General features: G+C 37.0%; 2 protein-coding genes across 2 annotated transcripts in view; one reads left to right on the top strand and one right to left on the bottom strand.

Annotated features, from left to right (window-relative positions):
* Nucleotides 1–8,882: 8,882 nt before the first annotated feature.
* On the bottom strand, nt 8,883–17,300 carry LOC135681305 (dnaJ homolog subfamily B member 11). The gene is made up of 8 exons (XM_065195695.2): nt 17,149–17,300; nt 13,155–13,311; nt 12,215–12,321; nt 11,628–11,763; nt 11,289–11,514; nt 10,989–11,046; nt 10,186–10,457; nt 8,883–9,638 (listed from the first exon to the last, which is right to left on the bottom strand). The coding sequence occupies exons 1-8, from the start codon at nt 17,226–17,228 to the stop codon at nt 9,583–9,585; spliced, it is 1,092 nt and encodes a 363-aa protein (XP_065051767.1). The 5' UTR covers nt 17,229–17,300; the 3' UTR covers nt 8,883–9,582.
* A 3-nt stretch (nt 17,301–17,303) lies between these two features.
* LOC135681693 (tubulin-specific chaperone D) overlaps nt 17,304–20,021 on the top strand; it is a 30,183-nt gene continuing 27,465 nt past the window's right edge. The window contains exon 1 of the mRNA XM_089111696.1: nt 17,304–17,476. Within this exon, the coding sequence (XP_088967822.1) occupies nt 17,353–17,476 (124 nt within the window). The 5' untranslated portion in view covers nt 17,304–17,352. The remainder of the gene's footprint in view (nt 17,477–20,021) is intronic.

Raw genomic sequence — 20,021 nt, 5'->3', positions numbered from 1 at the left:
AATTATTGGTGGGGCTTCAGAAACCCCCCCAGCCCCCCGGCTCCGACGGGCCTGAAAAATGTGATTGCAACAGGGCTACATGTACAGATTTACACTATGGCATGCACATCTATTTGCAACAGTGTGTCTGTTGTGATCGAATTTAGTTAACGAATTAAATATTTTCCATTTTCATAGACTTCAAGAAATTTCATTTTTCTGCATTATGGTGTTAAGATATCAGTTACGCTCAAATTATATTAAACAGCAAACAGAAATTATATTAATAGCTAAGAGACAGTGGCGTCGATAAGAAAATTCACAGGAGAGGTGAGAAACTTTCCGCCAAAAATCTAACAAGCATTTATATTTTTTCATAAATTGTAACAAAATATAACGACATCAGAACTGAAATAAATATTTTGACATATACCCCTTTAGGATTGCTTTACTATTTATTTATTTTTTGTCCCGATCCGGGGTCGATAGATTCTCTCTGTCCGTTGGCAAAATCACAAAGCCTCCGAAACAGACGAAGACATGATTGACGGCCTCTTGATAGTTCTAGCCCACACGAACTTCAGAGAGTTGGATTCCGCTTGTTACTGGGTTGTTCTGCTTGTTACTGGGTTGTTCTGCTTGTTCCTGGGTTGTTCCGCTTGTTACTGGGTTGTTACTGGGTTGTTCCGCTTGTTCCTCGTTTTAGTAAGGTCTGTTTATGCCCACAAATGTTTACTATCAACATTTGAAAGCAGCGGTATAGGTTATCAAATGTGATTAACAAACATGCAATGCTGGCAATGTGTCATCACAATGCCTCTCCAGATAAGATATACTAGAAATAGCTCTTGCTAGTACTGCCCGCAAACAATTAGTTCCTTGATAATGATTGTTTTGAAAATTCAGGTCAGGATATTCGAAGAAGACACCATCTTGGGTTTTCACAATTTTATAAAAACAGCTGCTCTAGTTGATGCTAAACTATTCTTTTTATCAAGAATTTTTGGCGTTCAGTTTGCCTTTGATTTAAGTCCAATGCCCTTTTGAAAATCATGAAAGTTTTTCAAGGGTTTGACATTTATTTTTCGATAGTCACGCCAATCATAACTTTTGCTCGTATGGTCTCGAGTTTTTGGGAGAAAGGTGTGGCATTCGACTGGTTTTGATTCCCAAAACTTCGAATCAAAACTTCCATCCATTGCGGAGAACCGAGCTGTGATGCAGCACCGTTTTCGTGCCAAAAAAACCGAAGGCCTTTAACAGAGTCTTGGCAGAGCAACGCTCCGAAGATAATTCCCCTCCGCACAAAGAGGTGGCGGTTAACGACCTCCTCGACAAAGCCGATTGATTGACAATGAAATTGATTGACAGTTGTCATGGCAGCAGAAAAGTGACAAAATCTGCTGACAAAGTGCTGACAACATGAACTGAAGCTTCCATATGCTACTTATACGCGGGGCAGACTATAAGCCCTTCACTCGCGCGCTATCGCGCGCGAGTTGCGGGCAAAAACACTGAGCGCAGAATGGTCTAATATTAAAACTTAGACGAATCAGAAGTTTCGTTCTTTTCCAGCTATAGTCGGTCTGGGGATTTGCTCTGGAAAAGGTATCGAAGACAATGAAGCCCGTACTATAATTTTTGGCGCGAGCTATAGTGAAGCTATAGTCAGGTTTGAAAATGGCCTTTTAACCAATAGGATATGAGTATCCACGTTACTTCTCCGCCTTCTGTCCCCTGTAAAGCAATAGTGGAGTATAGCTCGTTTTCACATCCTGGGTCCCCTGTAATGTAGCTTCAAAGGCAAGGACCTACTAGGGAATAGACAGGGACGGCGGAACGACCAAGCGGCAGGAGGGGGGGGGGGGGGGCAGGCACAAGTAAAAGGGCTTTTGAAAGATAATTCTCAGCTTCTACAAATTCATACATAACTGCAATTTTATTTCGATCTTCTGTAGGTATCTTCAACATTGGCTAACTTTCGGCATAAGGAATTATTTTACATGTTTTGAGAAGTTCAGAATTTTTAATGAATCGCTCTGATTATTACAATTGGCCAGTTTCAAGGGAACTTTATTAAAAACAACCCTTGCCCCTTCTGTCAAAGGGCAACAGGGGCGGTTGTACCCCCACACCCCCTTCTCTGTCATCCCTGGAAATAGAAAAAGGATGTTCGAAGGAATATTTATGAATACGAAACAACTATAAACACACATGATTATATCATTTGCCCATATAGTGGGCGTGTCCCACAAGCAAGGAGGGCGTGGTCTCAATCCCAAAAGATTTGAGCTATAGTCACCAAAAATCCTGGATCCGCTCCTGGATCGCTACATAAAGGTATTAAAGGAGTACAAACCTTCGGGGAGCGCAGGTGGTGTACCGATTGAGCCAACATGGCCTTATTTCAAGCAGTTGCAGTACCTCGCTCCGTTTATGAAGCACAGGCTGACAAAAAGCAACTTTACTGCTGAGCCAAGTCTCGAATCACAGGGAGAAGCAGTCTTTTTGAAAGCTATAGAGGAAAGTGATATGGTGAATACCAGTGCAGAGGAACTGGCTACAATAGACCATGCTTCAATGTTTTTTGCTTGTTGCAAAAGTCACGCCTTTATCCTTTGCACTAGAAATACTTGCGCTATTTCTTAATAAAAACTATTGATGTGTTGTTTCAGAGCGATGGTACATATGTAGAATAGAGCAAAGCTTTCATAACAAGAAAATTCATCCATCAAACTGTTAACCAACGGATATACGAATAAAACATGTAAAAACATTAAACTCATTACTAAAGTAAGGCCTATTCATGCTACAAAGATATTTATCTAAATGTTGGACGATTGGACCATATGAATTTCTTGTTACATAGTCATGTTGCCAGTGTGCTTGGAATTTGTCTGTTCCAAAAGAAAAATGATACATTCTACCAGTGGCACGAAAAAGGAAATGTCAGCGTGAACTTGAGCTGGATGGAATAGATTTCTGAACAGGTTCTGATTTTGAGGGATTAATGGAATTGAGGGAGGCTTGGATGCCCTCACTTTGAAAGAGGTTTGCGTATAGTGATTTAACATCTAGTGTAACGAAATAAGAGAGATGCTAGTGTGCATATCGAAAGAGCGCAAGAGCTTTGACTCCAGGATGGAACGTTGACTCACTCATTAAAAAGTTTTCTCTTGCTCGTCTTCCCAAGGTCAGGCAAACACATCGGTGAATTTGTGGATGCACTAAGCCAGGGTCGAAGTGGGTACGATTGAGAATTGATTTAGTGTTACGGGAAGCGAGGACCAGTTCCCCACATTTTCAACTTTTGCCAGGGCAAAATTATTTCTGCAGGGCAAATATGCAGCCACTTCCCCAACAAAAAGTACAAAGCGACGCCCCTGCTTGCGTGTAAACCATAATTTTGAACCACGGCTGTTTATATACAATTTTAAGTATATACAATTGGCATGACCTTTTAAGGATTGTTTTTAGGAGCATTTTTATAAAGAACATTGTAACATGAATAATTACAAACGACCTTTGTCTGTAAGAAATTTTTGACTAAGGCAGCCTTTCCACTAGCCTGGGTTAAAACATATCCAGGTTACAAGTTATCCGTCTTTAAAGTCAGTCAAGATAAAACAATCTATCCTAATTGGAGGAGACTCTGCGTACTCCGATTTGAGTTCTTCGAGCCTCCTCGTAGCATGGAGGTCGCTGTGCACCATCCCAAGCCCTTCCCACATCTTTGCCCTATCCTCAAAAAACATACTGTCTTTTCTTTAAAAAACTGATGGAATAGGATATGTACTGTTATGATATATGTAAATTTGATTTGTTGCTGTCAAGAGCGAGTTGGAATAGCCAACAGGAATACATCTCTAATCAGAACGTAATAAACTGTGCTCTGCACAGCGCGCCTCGATGCGGAGATGAAGAATTGTTTTTGTTAAGGCAGATAAATTTAGCTTTTGATGGCTGTAGTAAATTGCTTTGGAGATGCCAAGCAATACAATTGGCCCTTGCAAACTACTTCACTGATACAAGTGGTCCTTGGAAAACCTTCTTCCCTCCTTTGAGAAACGAAACTGGATCCTCTTCTAGCCCTGCTTCAGCCAAATAGTGAGGTCGAGGAGCGTTCAATTCAAGGTCAACCGGGGAAAAAATGGTAGAAAAGCGCATTTTCCACCATCCCCTAAAATCGCCTAAAATCGACCGTGGGGAAATATTTTTATTGATGTTTATATGATATAAGAGGCCACACTCGATAATCAATTACGTAAGGAAAATTTTTTCTATTCTAGGCTTGAATAATAAAGAAGAGTGCTAATAAAGGAAGAAGCCAGTTTTTTTACTGATTTCCCTAAAAACATGGGCGGGAATTTTATAACCGACAGGCAGTTTTTGAATGCTAAAATACAAAATTCGCTAACACACCATAAGCGAGGGACATTTATCTATCTTTTATGGTACATAAAGTTGTTCAATGCCTTAGCAATTTACTCTGGGAGGGGCTATTGGGGGTACTGGGGGCATGCCAGCCAAAGATGTAATGTCCTTTTGTGATTTCGATATGAAGACAGGTCATTATTTCCCGATAATTGGTACAAATTAACGGCTCACTTTCTAGAAACTGGTACTCTTTGGATAAAATATGGCAGAATCGCTAAGCAATTTAGTGGATTAAAACTTTGTGATGTGCAAGCTAGTTTTTAACAATGGAAAGGCAGTACACGTTATGAAAAGGTGTCTCAAACATCATAAAGCACAGTGAAAGACACGTAAGACTTGATTTAAACAATTATTCAACAAACAGAGACGACTGTCGTCGAAACTTTCTTAACCCAAGAAAGGCACCTCGAATAAGTAAAGATGGTGGCGCAACACCTTGTTTTAAAAGACTGCAATCAAGTTTTACTGAGTTCAGGTGGAAAAATGTTGCTTCCTTTGTGGTAATGCTGCTACAAATTACTATATAACGATGAAGCATCATTCCAGGTAAGGCTTTCTCCCGTAGAGGCCCCAAAATGCCTGAAATTAGATATTAAAGTATTTGAAATTAATTCTGCTTTTTTTGTATGGTTAAAGCGTCTTTTCGACGGCCTTGAACTCAGGCTAGCAAAGTGGGTCCGTCAAAGTGACAAGGATTGATGGCTAAATAACTTGTCCTTGAGTATCAAATGTGATATTGCTAAAAAGATTGACTTTAGTAATGTTATCGACATTTCTGCCTTAACAAAACTTGTAAACTGGTACTGCAAAGGCTTGAAAATTAATGAGCAATCGCTAATAAAGTGGAACTGCCTCTTGTCACTTAAGACATCATCTTTTTCATTGCCAGCAAAATCGAAGCTGTTCCTAACCCTCTTCTATCTGGGAACTTTTCCACTTTTCCAGATTCATGGAAATCGGCCAGAGTTACCCCAATTTTTGAAGAAGGGGACAAAACTGATAAGTCTAACTATCGCCCTATTTCAGTTTTACCCGTCATCTCAAGGCTGTTCGAAAGACTTGTGACTAACCAATTGTACCAGCACATGAGTGATAATGGATATTTATCCCCAGAACAGTCTGGCTTTCGTAAACTTCACTCTACCGTAACATGTTTGCTTAAAAACACTGATGGCTGGTATAAAGGACTAGATTTGGGAAAGCTAGTGGGATTAGTTTTATTGCCCTAAAAAGGCATTTGACACGGTGGACCATGGCATACTATGCAAAAAGCTAGAGTTTTATGGTTTTCAGCATCAGCCGTTAGAATGGTTTAAATCATACCTTTACAACCGGAAGCAATACTCTAGGGTAAACGGTGTTGATTCATCAATTATGGAAATAAATGTTGGTGTACCCCAAGGCTCATGTCTTGGACCCCTCTTATTCCTCATTTATTTAAACGACCTCCCACTAGCTGTCCAAAAACAAAGGTGTCTATGTATGCAGATGATATGAGTCTTTGCCATCAATCGCATGATATCACTTAGCTGAATGAGGCCATTAATAGGGACCTTGCACACGTTGAAAATGGCTCAAGGGCAACAAACTTTCACTGAATGTAATGAAAACACATGCCCTGCTTATTTCCACCAAACCTAAGCATAAATCATTAAAGAATCAAGGCGAATCTTTAGAGCTAAAAATTCAGAACAAAGAGCTGGATGTTGTTCAAAAAACCAAATATCTTGGAATACAAATCAATAACACACTAGATTGGAAGGAACACACTAAAAGCTTTTTGAAGCATGCAAAATCCTTTCTGCCAAAAGAAACTCTGAAGACTTTGTACACAAGAATTGTGGAGCCACACATTCGCCATTGTTGTCGGTGTGGGGCTGTTGTGGTCTTTTCGAAATCAAACGCTTACAAAAACTACAAAACGGGGCTGCTTGCATTGTATCTGGCAGCAGTTTTGATGCACCGAGCCAACCACTCATAAAGGAGCTGGGCTGGAGGACCATAGACGAGCTGATCACTAATGAGTCAAATATCATGGTCTTCAAATCGATTCATGGACTGGCTCCACAATACATGTGTGATCTTTTCACAGAGAAATCCAAGTTAAATTCTAGGAATCTTAGGAATACATAAACTGACCTAAGGCTACAAAAGAAAAAATCTAAAAATGGACAGAAATGCTTCTCGTTTAGAAGTGCTAGGTCTTGGAATGACCTCTCAGCTGAGTGTAAACAGGCATCTTCCTTGATCAACTTCAAAAAAATCTTGCGAAATTGTAAATTGTATATTTGAAATTACTATTTCGCCTTTCGTTAAAGATATTTGTAATAAAATGAAACTCAAGTTAAAATAGGATATTTTTTAGATTGTAAATAGTGAATTGTAATTAGGATAATTTGTTTTTTTATGATAATTATGTAAGTATTTTAGGTGGAGGGCTCCTTGAAAATCAGCATTGCTGAAGGGCTACCCTCTTTAAACATTTGAAATGAATGAATAAACTAATGAAATGAACAACAGTTTGAATAAAATATTTTCGGGAAGGGGCGGGGTCTGGGCTCATAAGTTGACTCACTTTTATTTGCCGCGTAACACTGCATTCATATCTATTTTGTATAAACAGACCCCAGGCCGAAGATTCGCGAGAAGGTTTAAGAAAATATGAACATTTTAACCATGCTAAAAAGCAACATATAAAGCCCATACTAGCCTTCAATTTCAGAGCAAGGGCATTTGGCCTTCGCTGCAAATTGGGAAGTCATGATGACTTTAGCTCCAGGGCCCGTACCACCTAGCAGCGGCGCTAGAAATCTATGTCACAACGATACCAATACAAGACAAGCTTTGGAAGGATGCGGCATTATTCGTGGACTGAAAATGTATAACCTCGTCTTCAAGGCAGCATTGATCTTGTAGCAGCAGACGCAATATATAATCATATATCATGACAACTGCTCTTCACATTTCATACTGGGCAAAGAATTCCAAATACCAGAGGTCCTTATCAGAAAGAATTGATCTATCTGTGAAATTGTTGAAAAATTAGTGCTCTCACTTATAATCAAGAATTTTCAAAAATTTTGGCGGGTTAGCAACAAGATTTTATTATCCTTCTACTGTTCAACCTATACTCAGGGCCCACGCCACAAATTTTAAGTGGAGGGACCAAGCTCTATACATTGAATTTGAATTTAGGGCTAGAAAACAGGACATCTATGGAAATACTTTTGTTTACCAAAATAGTAGGGGGCATGGCCCCTCCGGCCCCCTGATGGCGTGGGCCTTGATATACTCAATTTTATTTTTCAATTGTCCACTCGAATACCTGTTTAGCTACCAAATTCCGAATTTACACCTTTAATTGCTGCAAGCTTTTCATATTTTTCAGAATCCCTGGGCAGATGATATTGAGTATATTGTCAAAAAGCTCATGTTTTCAAAAGTATTCGCCAAAAGTTTTTCCCCAAATTGGGTTTTAGGCGATTTTGGATATGTTATAAAGGAAAAAATTCAACGTAAAATGATGTATATAAGTTTTTCTTTTTTACTAATTTGTTCCTGGTTCATCATTTCAACGACTGCACCGAAAGCCAACCTCTTCCCATCAACCCTTGTCTCCAATTTAAAACTTGGCGATCGGGGATAACGACCTTGTCATTAACCTCCTTCTTAGTTATCCTCCTTCTTTGTTATCCCCCTTCTTTGTTATCCCCTTTCTTTGTTATCCCCCTTCTTTGTTATCCACCTTCTTTGTTATCCCCCTTCTTTGTTATCCCCCTTCTTTGTTATCCCCCTTCTTTGTTATCCCCCTTCTTTGTTTTCCTTCTTCTTTGTTATCCCCCTTCTTTGTTATCCTCCTTCTTTGTTATCCCCCTTCTTTGTTATCCCCCTTCTTTGTTATCCCCCTTCTTTGTTTTCCTTCTTCTTTGTTATCCCCCTTCTTTGTTACCCCCCTTCTTTGTTATCCTCCTTTTTTGTTATCCTCCTGTCATCATCAATGTTACTAATCAAGTTCTCCAACTGCAAAGTTCGCAAAGCTCTTCTACTTCTAAACACTTCTAAATCTGGTATACCAGCAATTGTTCTCAAAACGTTTACCCCCGAACTCGAGTCAGTTCTTAATAAACTATCCACGCGGTCCTATTCACTTGTATACTTCCATCGTCCTGGGACTAGCGAATGTCTTCGATTGATGACCGGAATTTCATCGTACAAGACCTTATAACTAGAATGTTGCTATCGCAATAAAACTGGATAGAAATAGAATAGTGTCACTTTGTTTATATTTTGCATTTCAAAAGTTTAATAATTATCAACTTGGAATATAATTTACTTCCATTTCCTGTGTACAAAAAACCCACGTCGCAAATCGCATTTGTTTACATGCTTTGGGTCTAAACAATCCGAAAAAGCCATTTCGTTCGCTTACAAAAGGGAACAAGACCGGGAGGCAATAAAAGTCAGAGTGAACGTTGTACGTTGGAATGTCACATTGAAGATAAAAACTAATTTTTTGAATTTTCAAGAGACTAAAACAACCAAGTGGAGTAGAAAATATTTTACCATCCTTGCCAAAAGCAATAAACACGCCCCTTCTGCTACCCGCCGAAACCTTCCTTCTTTACCCCCAAAACAATATTGGTTAGCAAACTTTTTTCGCATTCGGTTGTAGCACCATCTTGAGCATCAACAGCCACATTCCAAATACTTAAATGTATAAATTTTCAACACGGAAAGGACTGCAGTGATACCGAATCAAGCGTTCACGAATATTCGGCTTCTCGGTAAGTTATTCTGGTTTTGTTGGGGATAAAAACGAGGTTTTTCTATGACAAAAGGCCAAGACGACATAAACTCTGGTCACAAGTAGCAATTTCACAGAACATTGCTTTATAACTGATATCTTCATTTTATCCTAATGCAAGACACTGAATATTGTCATTAGAACAAATTTCTTTTCCCTTAACTGGAAAAGAATCGGAACTGTCTCTAGTAAGTGTAAAATTTTTCTTTTGTGCTGAAAAACATATTATCTGACACGGGAAAGAAGGAATGTTATTAATAATTCAACTAAGGGAGAGAAATACACGTTTAACTTTATTAATAATTGTCCAAATATTCCTAGAGAGTCTTTAAATTGTCGCACCTTGTTCTTGTAAAAATCCATTATAATCCATTATAAACTGTCTGAGATGATTCCTGCTTCAAAATTCTATTTATATCTGCAAAAAAAGTAATGCCGCAAATTACAGTTCAACTGGCAAATAATGTAATTAAAAATATTAATCAAAATGGAATGAACAATACAGAGGAGCGTATTTTAAGTAGCGTATTTTCAAATACAAACCCCTCAAATTGAGGCAGCGTGGAATCCGAACCTTTTTGAATGTAATGTGAATAATAACAAAGGGTCTTTTAAACACCATTATAGTCGCGTGTAGCTTCAACATCAACCAAAAGGAAATACACACAATTTTCATTTCTAGTGAACCGTCTGGCCAAACCTTATACAAGGAAAATGTAGGGAGACTGATGAAAGATGATGAAAGTCAGGGTTGACTATAGGGAGACTGACCGCCCAATTAATCTCAAAATCAAGGCTTTCTAATGCGACTTAAACCCTGTCTTTAAATAATAACTATCGTTATACACGACACAAAGACCTAGAAAAAGAATACTACCGGAAAAGAAGGTTATTATAAAAAGTTCTGAACAATGTCTAACAACATAATGACTCATGTTGTTACAAGAAAAAACTAGAAAATCTACCTTGCTTTTCTTCATTTGTTAATTCTCCTTTTGGGAAATTGACATCAAATGTTATGTATAAAAATCCTTTCTGTAGGTTGTCTGAATAGTTTGGCATGCCTTCATTTGCTTTCTTGATTTTTGCGCCGGGCCAAGTTATTTTTTCTCTGTGAATGTGGACTTTGTGTCCATCAAGGTGCTGGATGTCTAGATCAAAGCCATTCAATGCATCCACCAACGACAGTGTCACATTTGTGTACAAATCATCGCCCCTCCGTTCAAATCGGTCGTGCCTAAAACAGGATTCAAACTTAGATCAAGATCAAAACACATACTAGTAACCTACCCCAAAACCTAAAGGGGAGTGATGATCAAATGCTAATAGGAGAAACCCATCAAGCGCAGGGGTCAAAGATATTCGTTCTTGTAGCTATCAAAGTGGGAAAGTTAAGCGGAGCGGTGATGCATACAATTTGCAATATATTTGTTTAATACCCCTAACTTAATCATCATAATTTAAAGAAAAAGTCTTCAACTTATTTAATATGCTTTTTTGGCCTATCATCTGTGAAAGTTTCAACTCACCATCTAAAGATTTTTTCAGGCAAGATAACAATCCAAAGCAAAATTATGGCTAAAGAGAATTTGGAGTTTTGATTCGAGTCTCTGCCTGAGAGAACAATCAACGAATATTTGTCTTTTTAGAGCTGACGTTACACATAACAGAGAATACAAAAAGGTGGACTCCAGTCTCTACCATTATGCTACCAACTCGTTTTTAATAGCAGGGCACCACCTGCGTAAATTCCTTGGCACCCACTTACTTCAGAACACTGATTTTGAACTTCAGATCTCCAGGGTCACCATCAACATGCGGCTCTCCTAAAATATGACAAAGGTTCAGATAAAACTTAAAAAAAGACAAAGGTCCAGATAAAAAACGGTGATAAACAGCTTGACTAAGAGACAGTTCTAGCAGTCAAGTCCACTTTTCATAACTATCCTGTTCTTTACATGCGACCAGTGCAATGAAATGTTTTAAAACCGAGAGTAGGTGAGCCAGCTTACATATACCAATCGAATGCACCAATCTATCTTTACAAAATAGCTCTCGAGTTGCTAACCTTCAGCAAGAAAAGGGTATTCTTGCCCATCAATCATGCCCGGCTCAATCTCCACTTCCAAAAGTTTTTCCTCGGTTACAAAATTGATCTGCGGACAATCATCGCAAACTTCTTCTTGCATCATTTGGAAGCGACCGGGTCCAAGCTGGGTGGTCTTCATTTCCATTCTGCAGTTGCACTTTCTTGTACCCGGAACTGTTTTTGCAACAGGCTTGGCCCGCATTACCTTGAATAATAAATAGCAGCAAACTTAGCGAAAAGACAAAACGGAATTGGAGTCACAATGGTTCAACTGTAGATAACCAAATGGAAGGTTTGACTGCTTCATATATACTTTACCTCGACAAACTCTCCAGTGTACAGCTCCTCTAATGTTACCTCAAGGTCCATGACAACCTCAGCACCTTTTGGCGTCTCAGAATGGCGGTTCCCTTCATTTTGAGATCCAAAACTAAAGCCGAAGCCACCAAAAAAGCTGAAATCAAAAGAATTACAAAATGATAAAACACTTCATAGCCTGAGTTTTTATTCAGCTTGCAAAGCAACCTTCATATCAGAAAAATGGCATATATAGTTTTTTAAAACAGCATGAACTTTAATTTTAAAACTTGAATTTTTGTTACAGTTATTTAGGGTTTCTTTAAACATAAGCACAGAAGTAAGAAGAAAATCTGAATTATATTCTATCTGAAAGTTAAAAATTAAAGATATGACCTTAAATAAATTGCATATGAAACTAATCTGAAGAAAAGAAACTTTCTCATCTTTCAAGGTGTGAAAGCCTTTATAGACAAAATGAAAATAACTATTAATACAGAGACCAATGAATGCAAATTACAGCCAGTAAATTAGAGTCAGATTCTTACCACGTCTTCACAATGCAGAAAATGAAGTGCATCTTAACGGAGGCAAAACTTAAAACTTACGATGAAAAAGGGTCAAATCCCCCGCTATCTTCGAAACCACCCATTTTCTTGACACCTTCTTCTCCGTGTTGATCATATGTTCTTCTTTTATCAGGGTCAGAAAGAACCTACATAAAAAAGGGAACACCTCTTACATTTTGAGTACCGCATTTATTCCAACATAAGCCGTGGCTTATAATTATTCTTTGGCATGTTTTGCTGTGGTTGATAATCAAGGGTGTATTGTAAACGAGGGTGCTTTCATTGTTTTGCCCAAGCCTTGCCAAACTTTCCTTACCTTTAAGCTGAGGATGATACTGTAGAAGATGAGGAAAAAATACTTCTGGACAATATTGATGATCCGTCATCTAGACGGTATTGTTCTTGGTTGAACTTCTAATGTTTAATTTTTTGGTTTATGCACATAACAGGTTTTAATCAGCTTTGGTCCGTCATTTCAAACAAAGTATCTCTGCGTGGTTTTGCTGGTGCAGCTAATAATCAAGGGCGACTTTCGAACAAGGATGGTTTATAATCGAGTAAATAAGATAATTTCTCAAATTACTGACAGAAATGTAAGTAGAATGTAGAGAGTTTCAAGGCGTTTTATTAAAATGGCCTTGTAAATGTAAATTTTATTGATATCCTTGCCAATTTCTTTTTCCAGTTGACTTTTTTTATTGAAGGGATATTGTTGCAAAACAATTATTTTTATTAATATGCTTAGCAACCTTGCACAGCTAATCAGCTTGCTTTCTTATATTATCACTCTTTTATCTTAAAATAACACTACTGACCAATTTACTACAAACATGTAAGACAGGCATGGTAAAGGGCGCTATACTCTGTCGATTGGATAGAGAATCAGTAAGAGATATTGTTTATGGTACTGTACTCTGCATCATGCACTGTTATAGTAAATTTTAGGCAAGGTGATTTGGTTGCCAATCTTCCTGATTACCTCATAAGCTGCTCCTAGATCTTGAAACTTTTCAGCAGCTGAAGGATCATCAGGATTCTTGTCAGGATGCCATTTCATTGCCAGCTTTCGATATGCCTTTTTAATTTCCCTATCTGTTGCATCTCTAGACAATCCTAAGATTTTGTAGAAATCTCGACTGTGAAGAGACAAACAAAACAATTAAAAAATTTTGAATTGAGCCAGCAATAAATAGAAAAAATTATATAACAAAAATTTTCTTTTCAAGATATTCAAATGAAGTTGTACACATTGAATTGAATTTGAAGTCCCGCATAAAGGCCAAACTCTATCCAGCAAATTGTAGGATCTGTCAATGTTGCAACAAAGTGCATTTTAGGATTTAATAAAAGTTTAAAGCTTGTAGCAGTTTGTTCAGTAAGAACAAAAAAAAAATAATCCATAAAGGATTTTGGTTTCTCTAAAGTCAACATTTGCAACATCACGGAAGTGTCTAATTGCTGTTAGGGACTATGTTATGAATATTTGTCTTGTTAGAACTGATGTTACACATTAATAGAGATTACCAAAAAAGTGGAGTCTAGTCTATACCATTATGCTACAAACTAGTTATGCCAAATAGTAAAATGCTTCAGTGCAGGTACTTCAAAAATATTATTAACCCTGCAGTATCTGCAAAACACTGATGTCCATAAAAAATTCAATTTTTTCATCTTGTTAGATACCATTCATATCATCTATAACCACTGACAGATACATATTGTAACAAAACAGCAATTCATTTCATTGACAATGGTATGCTCTTTTGAAAATTACTAGTCTGAATCATATTTTGCTTCAATTTTTGATTTTTCCCACTCAAGCAAACATTAGTACAAAATTTTCAGACTAGACTATATTCAAGTTGCTAAGGGTAGCAATCAGGGACGGACACTTGGTCAAATATTGGGGGGGGGGGGTAAGCCTTTTATTTTAATAAGATGATGTCAAAGTTCCCATTGTTTTGGAATAAAAGACCATTGTCCTCTAAAGTATTAGGGGGGTGGCAGTTGCCCCCCTTGCCCCCCCCCGGGTGACTGGCACTGATAGCAATGTGAAAGTAATTAATTTGGAAAAAAGTTTGAAATGGCTTTGAAAAAGCAAACATTTTACAACATATTGGCTAAAAGCTTTTTTACCTGACACTTCTCAGAGCATAAAACATCAGAATAAGGGTCCGAAAGAACACAATGAAAAATATGTACCTAGTTGTAGATGGAAATAGGCCAATCAGAAAAAGGCAAGCACAAGACTGGTAAAGTTGACCAATCAGTGCCGCGAGAATAAAGAAAAAATTACCACTGGAGTCCAAAAAGGAAAATAATTCTTTCTGTCTACACAATGGCGGTTTTTGTGTGTGTGTGTAGATCAATTCCAAAACTGCTAGGTGGAAAGAAGACCGGGCTCAGCCAATTATCCGAAACATGTTGTCATTATAGAGTTTTGCACAATCTGGGTTGTCTAAAAGATGTTGACCGATGGCAGAATCACTTGTTTTAACAGTATTCCTAGACCTACAAGATCTAGGAGGCTGTTCTCTTTGAGGGGTAGTTTGGTTTCTTATGTGGAAGGTACATGCTGTTTTATCCTATCCCCCAATCTTTGGGTTGTGTGTCCTACGTAGCCAGAATCACACTGGCATGTAAATTCATTAATAATAGAACTTTTTTGTTTTAGCTCATAAATAACGCAATCCTTTCGATCTATATACAAACAAAAAATTTGCCATTGTGTAGACAGATAGAGTTTGTTTTCTCTCTTGGAATCCAGTGGTAATTTTTCTTTAAGCACACAGCACTGATTGGTTAACTATACCGGTCTTGTGCTTGCATTTTTCTGATTGGCCTATTTCGATCCGCAACTGGGTATATATTTTTCATCGTGTTCTTTTGGACCCTTACTCTGACATTTTATGCTCTGAGGAGTGTCAGACGAAAGAACTTTTAGCCAATATTTTGTAAAATGTTTTCTTTTTTCAAAGCCATTTTCAAGTTATGTACCGCCATAAAATTGTTCACAAAAATGTTTAAATTGCCAAAAGCTACATTTCATAATTAAGCAAACAGTAAATTGAAAAATGTAGCCTTCATAACTGAGTTCAAAATGCAATGAATGATTCCTAGTACAAATGAACTTATAAATGCTTTTAAAAACTTCTAGACAAATGGCAGGAAGCTCTTGAAAAATCAAGAGCAAGATTCTTTCAATTGAATTGCCAATAATGAGCAGCAATGAACAATGGCAAAGAAATAACTAAGGAAAATTTTGTAAGGATTGGCATTGCCCTCTTGGTGCACCCACAAGAATCTGCATGATTTGAGTACCTCTTGTAAAAACGTAGACTAGGGCCTAGTTTTTTAAAAAAAATATGGGAAAATAACTCAGTAATGTCTAATCTTCAGTTGTTGGCTATTTCTGATTTTTTTTTAATTTCCACATTTTTACTTAGTTAGAATAAAAATTGTTTTCTTGTTGTTAATAAAACTGTCTTTCTGTGTTTACACAATGTGTCTATGTCAAGGTTAAAAAAGTGAGAACAAATCAGGAGGTGTATTACTAGATCAATGTTGATTGGCCAGAGATTGCCCTCTTGGTTCAACTGTTGCTCACTATGAGTATTTTGATTGGCTTTTTAAATTTCACAGGGTCAAAGTCATTTGGTTTCAAAACTAAGTAAGAAACTGTGTTGGGTTTCAGTTGTGCCAAAAATTCAATGAATTATTATGGATGATTTTATTTTTGTACCATCATTTAGAGTTTATAAAAATGCCAGTCTGGATTTCATGGTAGTTTTCAATGAGATCTCAGGCGTGCACAAGATATAACCCAGGAGCAAGAATGCATTTGAAATTAAATGTGCACCAAATTTTCCATATTCTTGAGTGTGTGCACTTATTCTCTTTATACATCAATTTTACACAGTGGCTGTTATTCAAATTCCAAAAAGTTTCCAAGTAAAGTTATAAATGGCCAAAGACAAATGGTTATCTCAAGCAGGGACACTGATGAGCTTAGCAAGGGGCAAATTGGTCAGAGGGACAGGGGACCAATTGCACAAGGGCCTCAAGGTCTAAGGAGCCTCAATAATTTTCTTGAAATAATACTAAAACATTTGGTACCAAAAGCACTCTGAAAAGGCAGGAAATGTATGAACATAGAATTTAAAGAGTTTTTTTCAATTGTTTTACTTCTAAGTTGATATTTTAATTGCACCTAATGGAGAAGCCGAAGAGAAGTACGCTGAGAAAGGGCCTTCACCGCACATAGTGAATCTAATTTTCAAACAGCTAGAAATACCTAACTTTGATAAACTTCACATGCTTGAAACAGCAAAAATGATGTTTCAAGTTAATACTAGCAGAACTTCTATCAAAGGCGAGCTTTTTAAAACAAAAAATGTTCATAAGTATAATACAAGATCTTATTATCAAGGATTTTCTCTTTCAATTATCTCTACAAACTTTGAAAAAACTTTCTTACTTTTGATGGTATCAAATTATGGAACTCTTTCCCCTTAGAATTAAAAAAGATGCATAACAAACGTCATTTTATTAAGCAGATGAAACATTTTCTCCTGGGAAAATTGTAAAATCTTTAAACTTGATTATTTCATAACTGCATTCAGTATTATTTTATCATGATAATCATTACGGTTTTATTCAAATTTGAAATTGTATATAATGTAAAACACGTGAAGCTGGACACATGGCTCGATAGCTTGCTCTAAATTCCTTTTCATTTGTTCATCAGCCTAAAATTTTAAATAATTTGATATATTTGCATTATAAGTAACTAATTTTATGCTGAAAAAATATTTTGAGTTTGAGTTTTGTTTTGACGCTGGCAAATCATATACGGATAACGGACACGTCAAGATCTTAATTTGTAATGGCAAATTACATGAAGTGTTTTAATAAATTTCACAAAATAAAATTAAACAAAGAAACAAATTGTTTACACAACAAAAGCCACTCACCCAGCTAATACTTGGTTAAGGATATTTAGAAAAATTACAAGGCAGCAAGCGTAGGAGAGCAGTTTGATAGGAGACGCCATTTTGACGCGAGTTTCCAACTCAATGTGGTAACAACAGCAACATCAGGTTATGCCCATAATGCACCGCGCTATGGAATTGTTGCACAGTATAATCAAAACGGTGGCTGCCGGAGAATGTGACAAAATGGCTACTACCCATGTAATTAAACATTTCAATGAAAACAATGAAGTCGGCGACATAATCAATCGCGTCATTAAGATATGCAGAGATGATATCGCTTTAGAATCTGACTTGGAAAGACTAACTGGTGTGATATAACCTTGCATTTATATTAATTAATGTAACCAAATCCATTGAATTCTATTTTTTATCCTGTTGACGACAGGGCCGTAAATCCCGGGGAGGGGGTTAGAACCTGACAAAGTTTTGCTGAGTTATTGCAACAAGCCTCAGGGCTCAGCCACTGTGTCATGGTGTCCAGCGCAAGTTGACTATTGTAGATGGCTGTTATTTATGTTTGCAGAGTTGTGTCGAGTCGGTGACGATGCCCATGGAGGGGATTAGCCCCAAATATCTTATCCACCGGTCACCCCTGTGGAGGGGAGGATCCAGGATTTTTGGTGACTATAGCTCAAATCTTTTGGGATCGGGACCACGCCCTCCTTGCTTGTGGGACAAGCCCACTATATGGGCAAATGATATAACCATGTGTGTTTATAGTTGTTTCGTATTCATAAATATTCCTTCGAACATCCCTTTTCTATTTCCAGGGATGGCAGAGAAAGGGGTGTGGGGGTACAACCGCCCCTGTTGCCCTTTGACAGAAGGGGCAAGGGTTGTTTTTAATAAAGTTCCCTTGAAACTGGCCAATTGTAATAATCAGAGAGATTCATATAAAATTCTGAACTTCTCAAAACATGTAAAATAATTCCTTATGCCGGAAGTTGAAGATACCTACAGAAGATCAAAATAAAATTGCAGTTACGTATGAATTTGTAGAAGCAGAGAATTATCTTTCAAATGCCCTTTTACTTGCGCCTGCCCTCCCCTCTTGCCGCTTGGTCGTTCCGCCATCCCTGTCTATTCCCTAGTAGGTACTTGCCTTTGAAGCTACATTATAGGGGACCCAGGATGTGAAAACAAGCTATACTCCACTATTGCTTTACAGGGGACAGAAAGCGGAGAAGTACTGTGGATACTCATATTCTATTGGTTAAAAGGCCATTTTCAAACCTGACTATAGCTTCACTATAGCTCGCGCCAAAAATCATAGGTTGGGTTTCATTGCTTTGATGTCTTTTCTAGAGCAAATCCTCAGACCGACTATAGCTCGGAATATCCACTGTAGCTCAATTCTGGTTGGTTACTGTCAACAAAGAACGAAACTTCTGATTCGTCTAAGTTTTAATATTAGACCATTCTGCGCTCAGTGTTTTATATCTTATCTGGAGAGGCATTGTGATGACACATTTGCCTATACTGCTGCTTTCAAATGTTGATAGTAAACACTTGTGGACATGAACACATTTTTAGGGACTGCAAGGAAACTTTGTATTTCAAAAATCAAACACTGAGAATTTGACTATAGCTCGAGCTACAGTTGCTATAGTCTGGATCTGCTCCTGCCTGTGAATAAATCTAAAAAAAGATGTAAGGAAGCCTTTTTATAAAAATCCTAACTCAAAACCTAGTTCCTAAAGTTCCTAACTTCTGAACCTCTATTAGTCGAATTGCGGTACCAAGACCTCCATAATAGCTCCTTATTTTTAACTGCACAGGAATAAGACAAAAAGACAAAGAGGGCAAGAAGCATAAAATTAATTTGCATAAAAGTACTATGTCAACAAAGAAGTACTTTTGCATTTAATTTGATATAGAGAGAAGCAATTGACTAAACTATTTATTATTAGAATGCAATAAACTTTGCCCAGCCTTGATTTTTTTAAGAAAATTTAAATTTGGAGTCCAAATATGTTCTTAGATACATCCTTATTTTTTTCGAATCCGATATGGTTTAAAGAAAAAATAACACATTGCTCTCGAATAGAAAACCTTTTATTTTATTTCTCCAATGTCTGTAACTAGGGTTTAAGCATTTTCCTTATATCTGTCACTAGACTCTTTGCCCTCTAAATTTCTCCTAGAAACAATGATTCTCAGCCCCCAGGTTCAATTTATTCAATCTGTCTCTGAAAAATGTTATCAACTCAACTATAAAAAAGTCAACATGCTAAGAAATATCTGTAAATACCTTCTATGGAGCTGAAAAACCTTACTAAATCTAAAAAGCCTTTTTTGCTTATTAAGTTATTGTCCCTCATACTATTTCCCTAATACATAATAATAATAATAATAAAAATAGTAATAATAATCAAATTGTAGATCATCAAAGAATTTATCTTTGATCTTGTGTTTGAAACTATTGACATTCTTTGCAGATTTTAGTTTTGACGGTAGATTGTTCCAAATTTTGGGACCAAGATATGAGAGGCAATTTTGCCCTATGTTTTTCTTTATATCTCGATATCAAAATCTATAAAGATATCAAAATCTTTTTTTATTTTTAATGCATAGAGTTATGACATTATCATTTTTGTTAGAGCTATTTTGAATGTGCAAGAGCTATTTTAAAATATATTTGTTTCAAGATTATTTTTTTTCAAAATAAATTTTTATCTGCTTTTTATGTAGCTCTTAATTTGTGCTTCATTTCCTTTTTTATGAGTGTCAATTTCAATAAAATATGCCTTGCAATCTTACTAATGTTTTTTGAATATGATTAATGTTTGAATAGAAGTGAACTTATATACATGTATTCATACATAAAAACTGTGTACAATTTTACGAATATT

This window comes from Rhopilema esculentum, chromosome 12 (genome assembly GCF_057945365.1).
Source record: "Rhopilema esculentum isolate cy_ngs chromosome 12, ASM5794536v1, whole genome shotgun sequence".
Classification (NCBI taxonomy): Eukaryota; Metazoa; Cnidaria; class Scyphozoa; order Rhizostomeae; family Rhizostomatidae; genus Rhopilema; species Rhopilema esculentum.
Note: the sequence above shows the minus strand (reverse complement) of the source record. Positions and strands in the feature narration are given on the sequence as shown.

Bases quoted from the DNA above. Each gene is read 5' to 3' on its own strand.
- LOC135681305 (XM_065195695.2), bottom strand. From the start codon at position 17,228: ATGGCGTCTCCTATCAAACTGCTCTCCTACGCTTGCTGCCTTGTAATT. The intron at 12,322-13,154 runs GTAATCAGGAAG...TTTTTTATGTAG, and splicing joins ATCTAGGAGCAGCTTATGAG to GTTCTTTCTGACCCTGATAA. The intron at 11,764-12,214 runs GTAAGTTTTAAG...TTTTGATTTCAG, and splicing joins GGATTTGACCCTTTTTCATC to CTTTTTTGGTGGCTTCGGCT.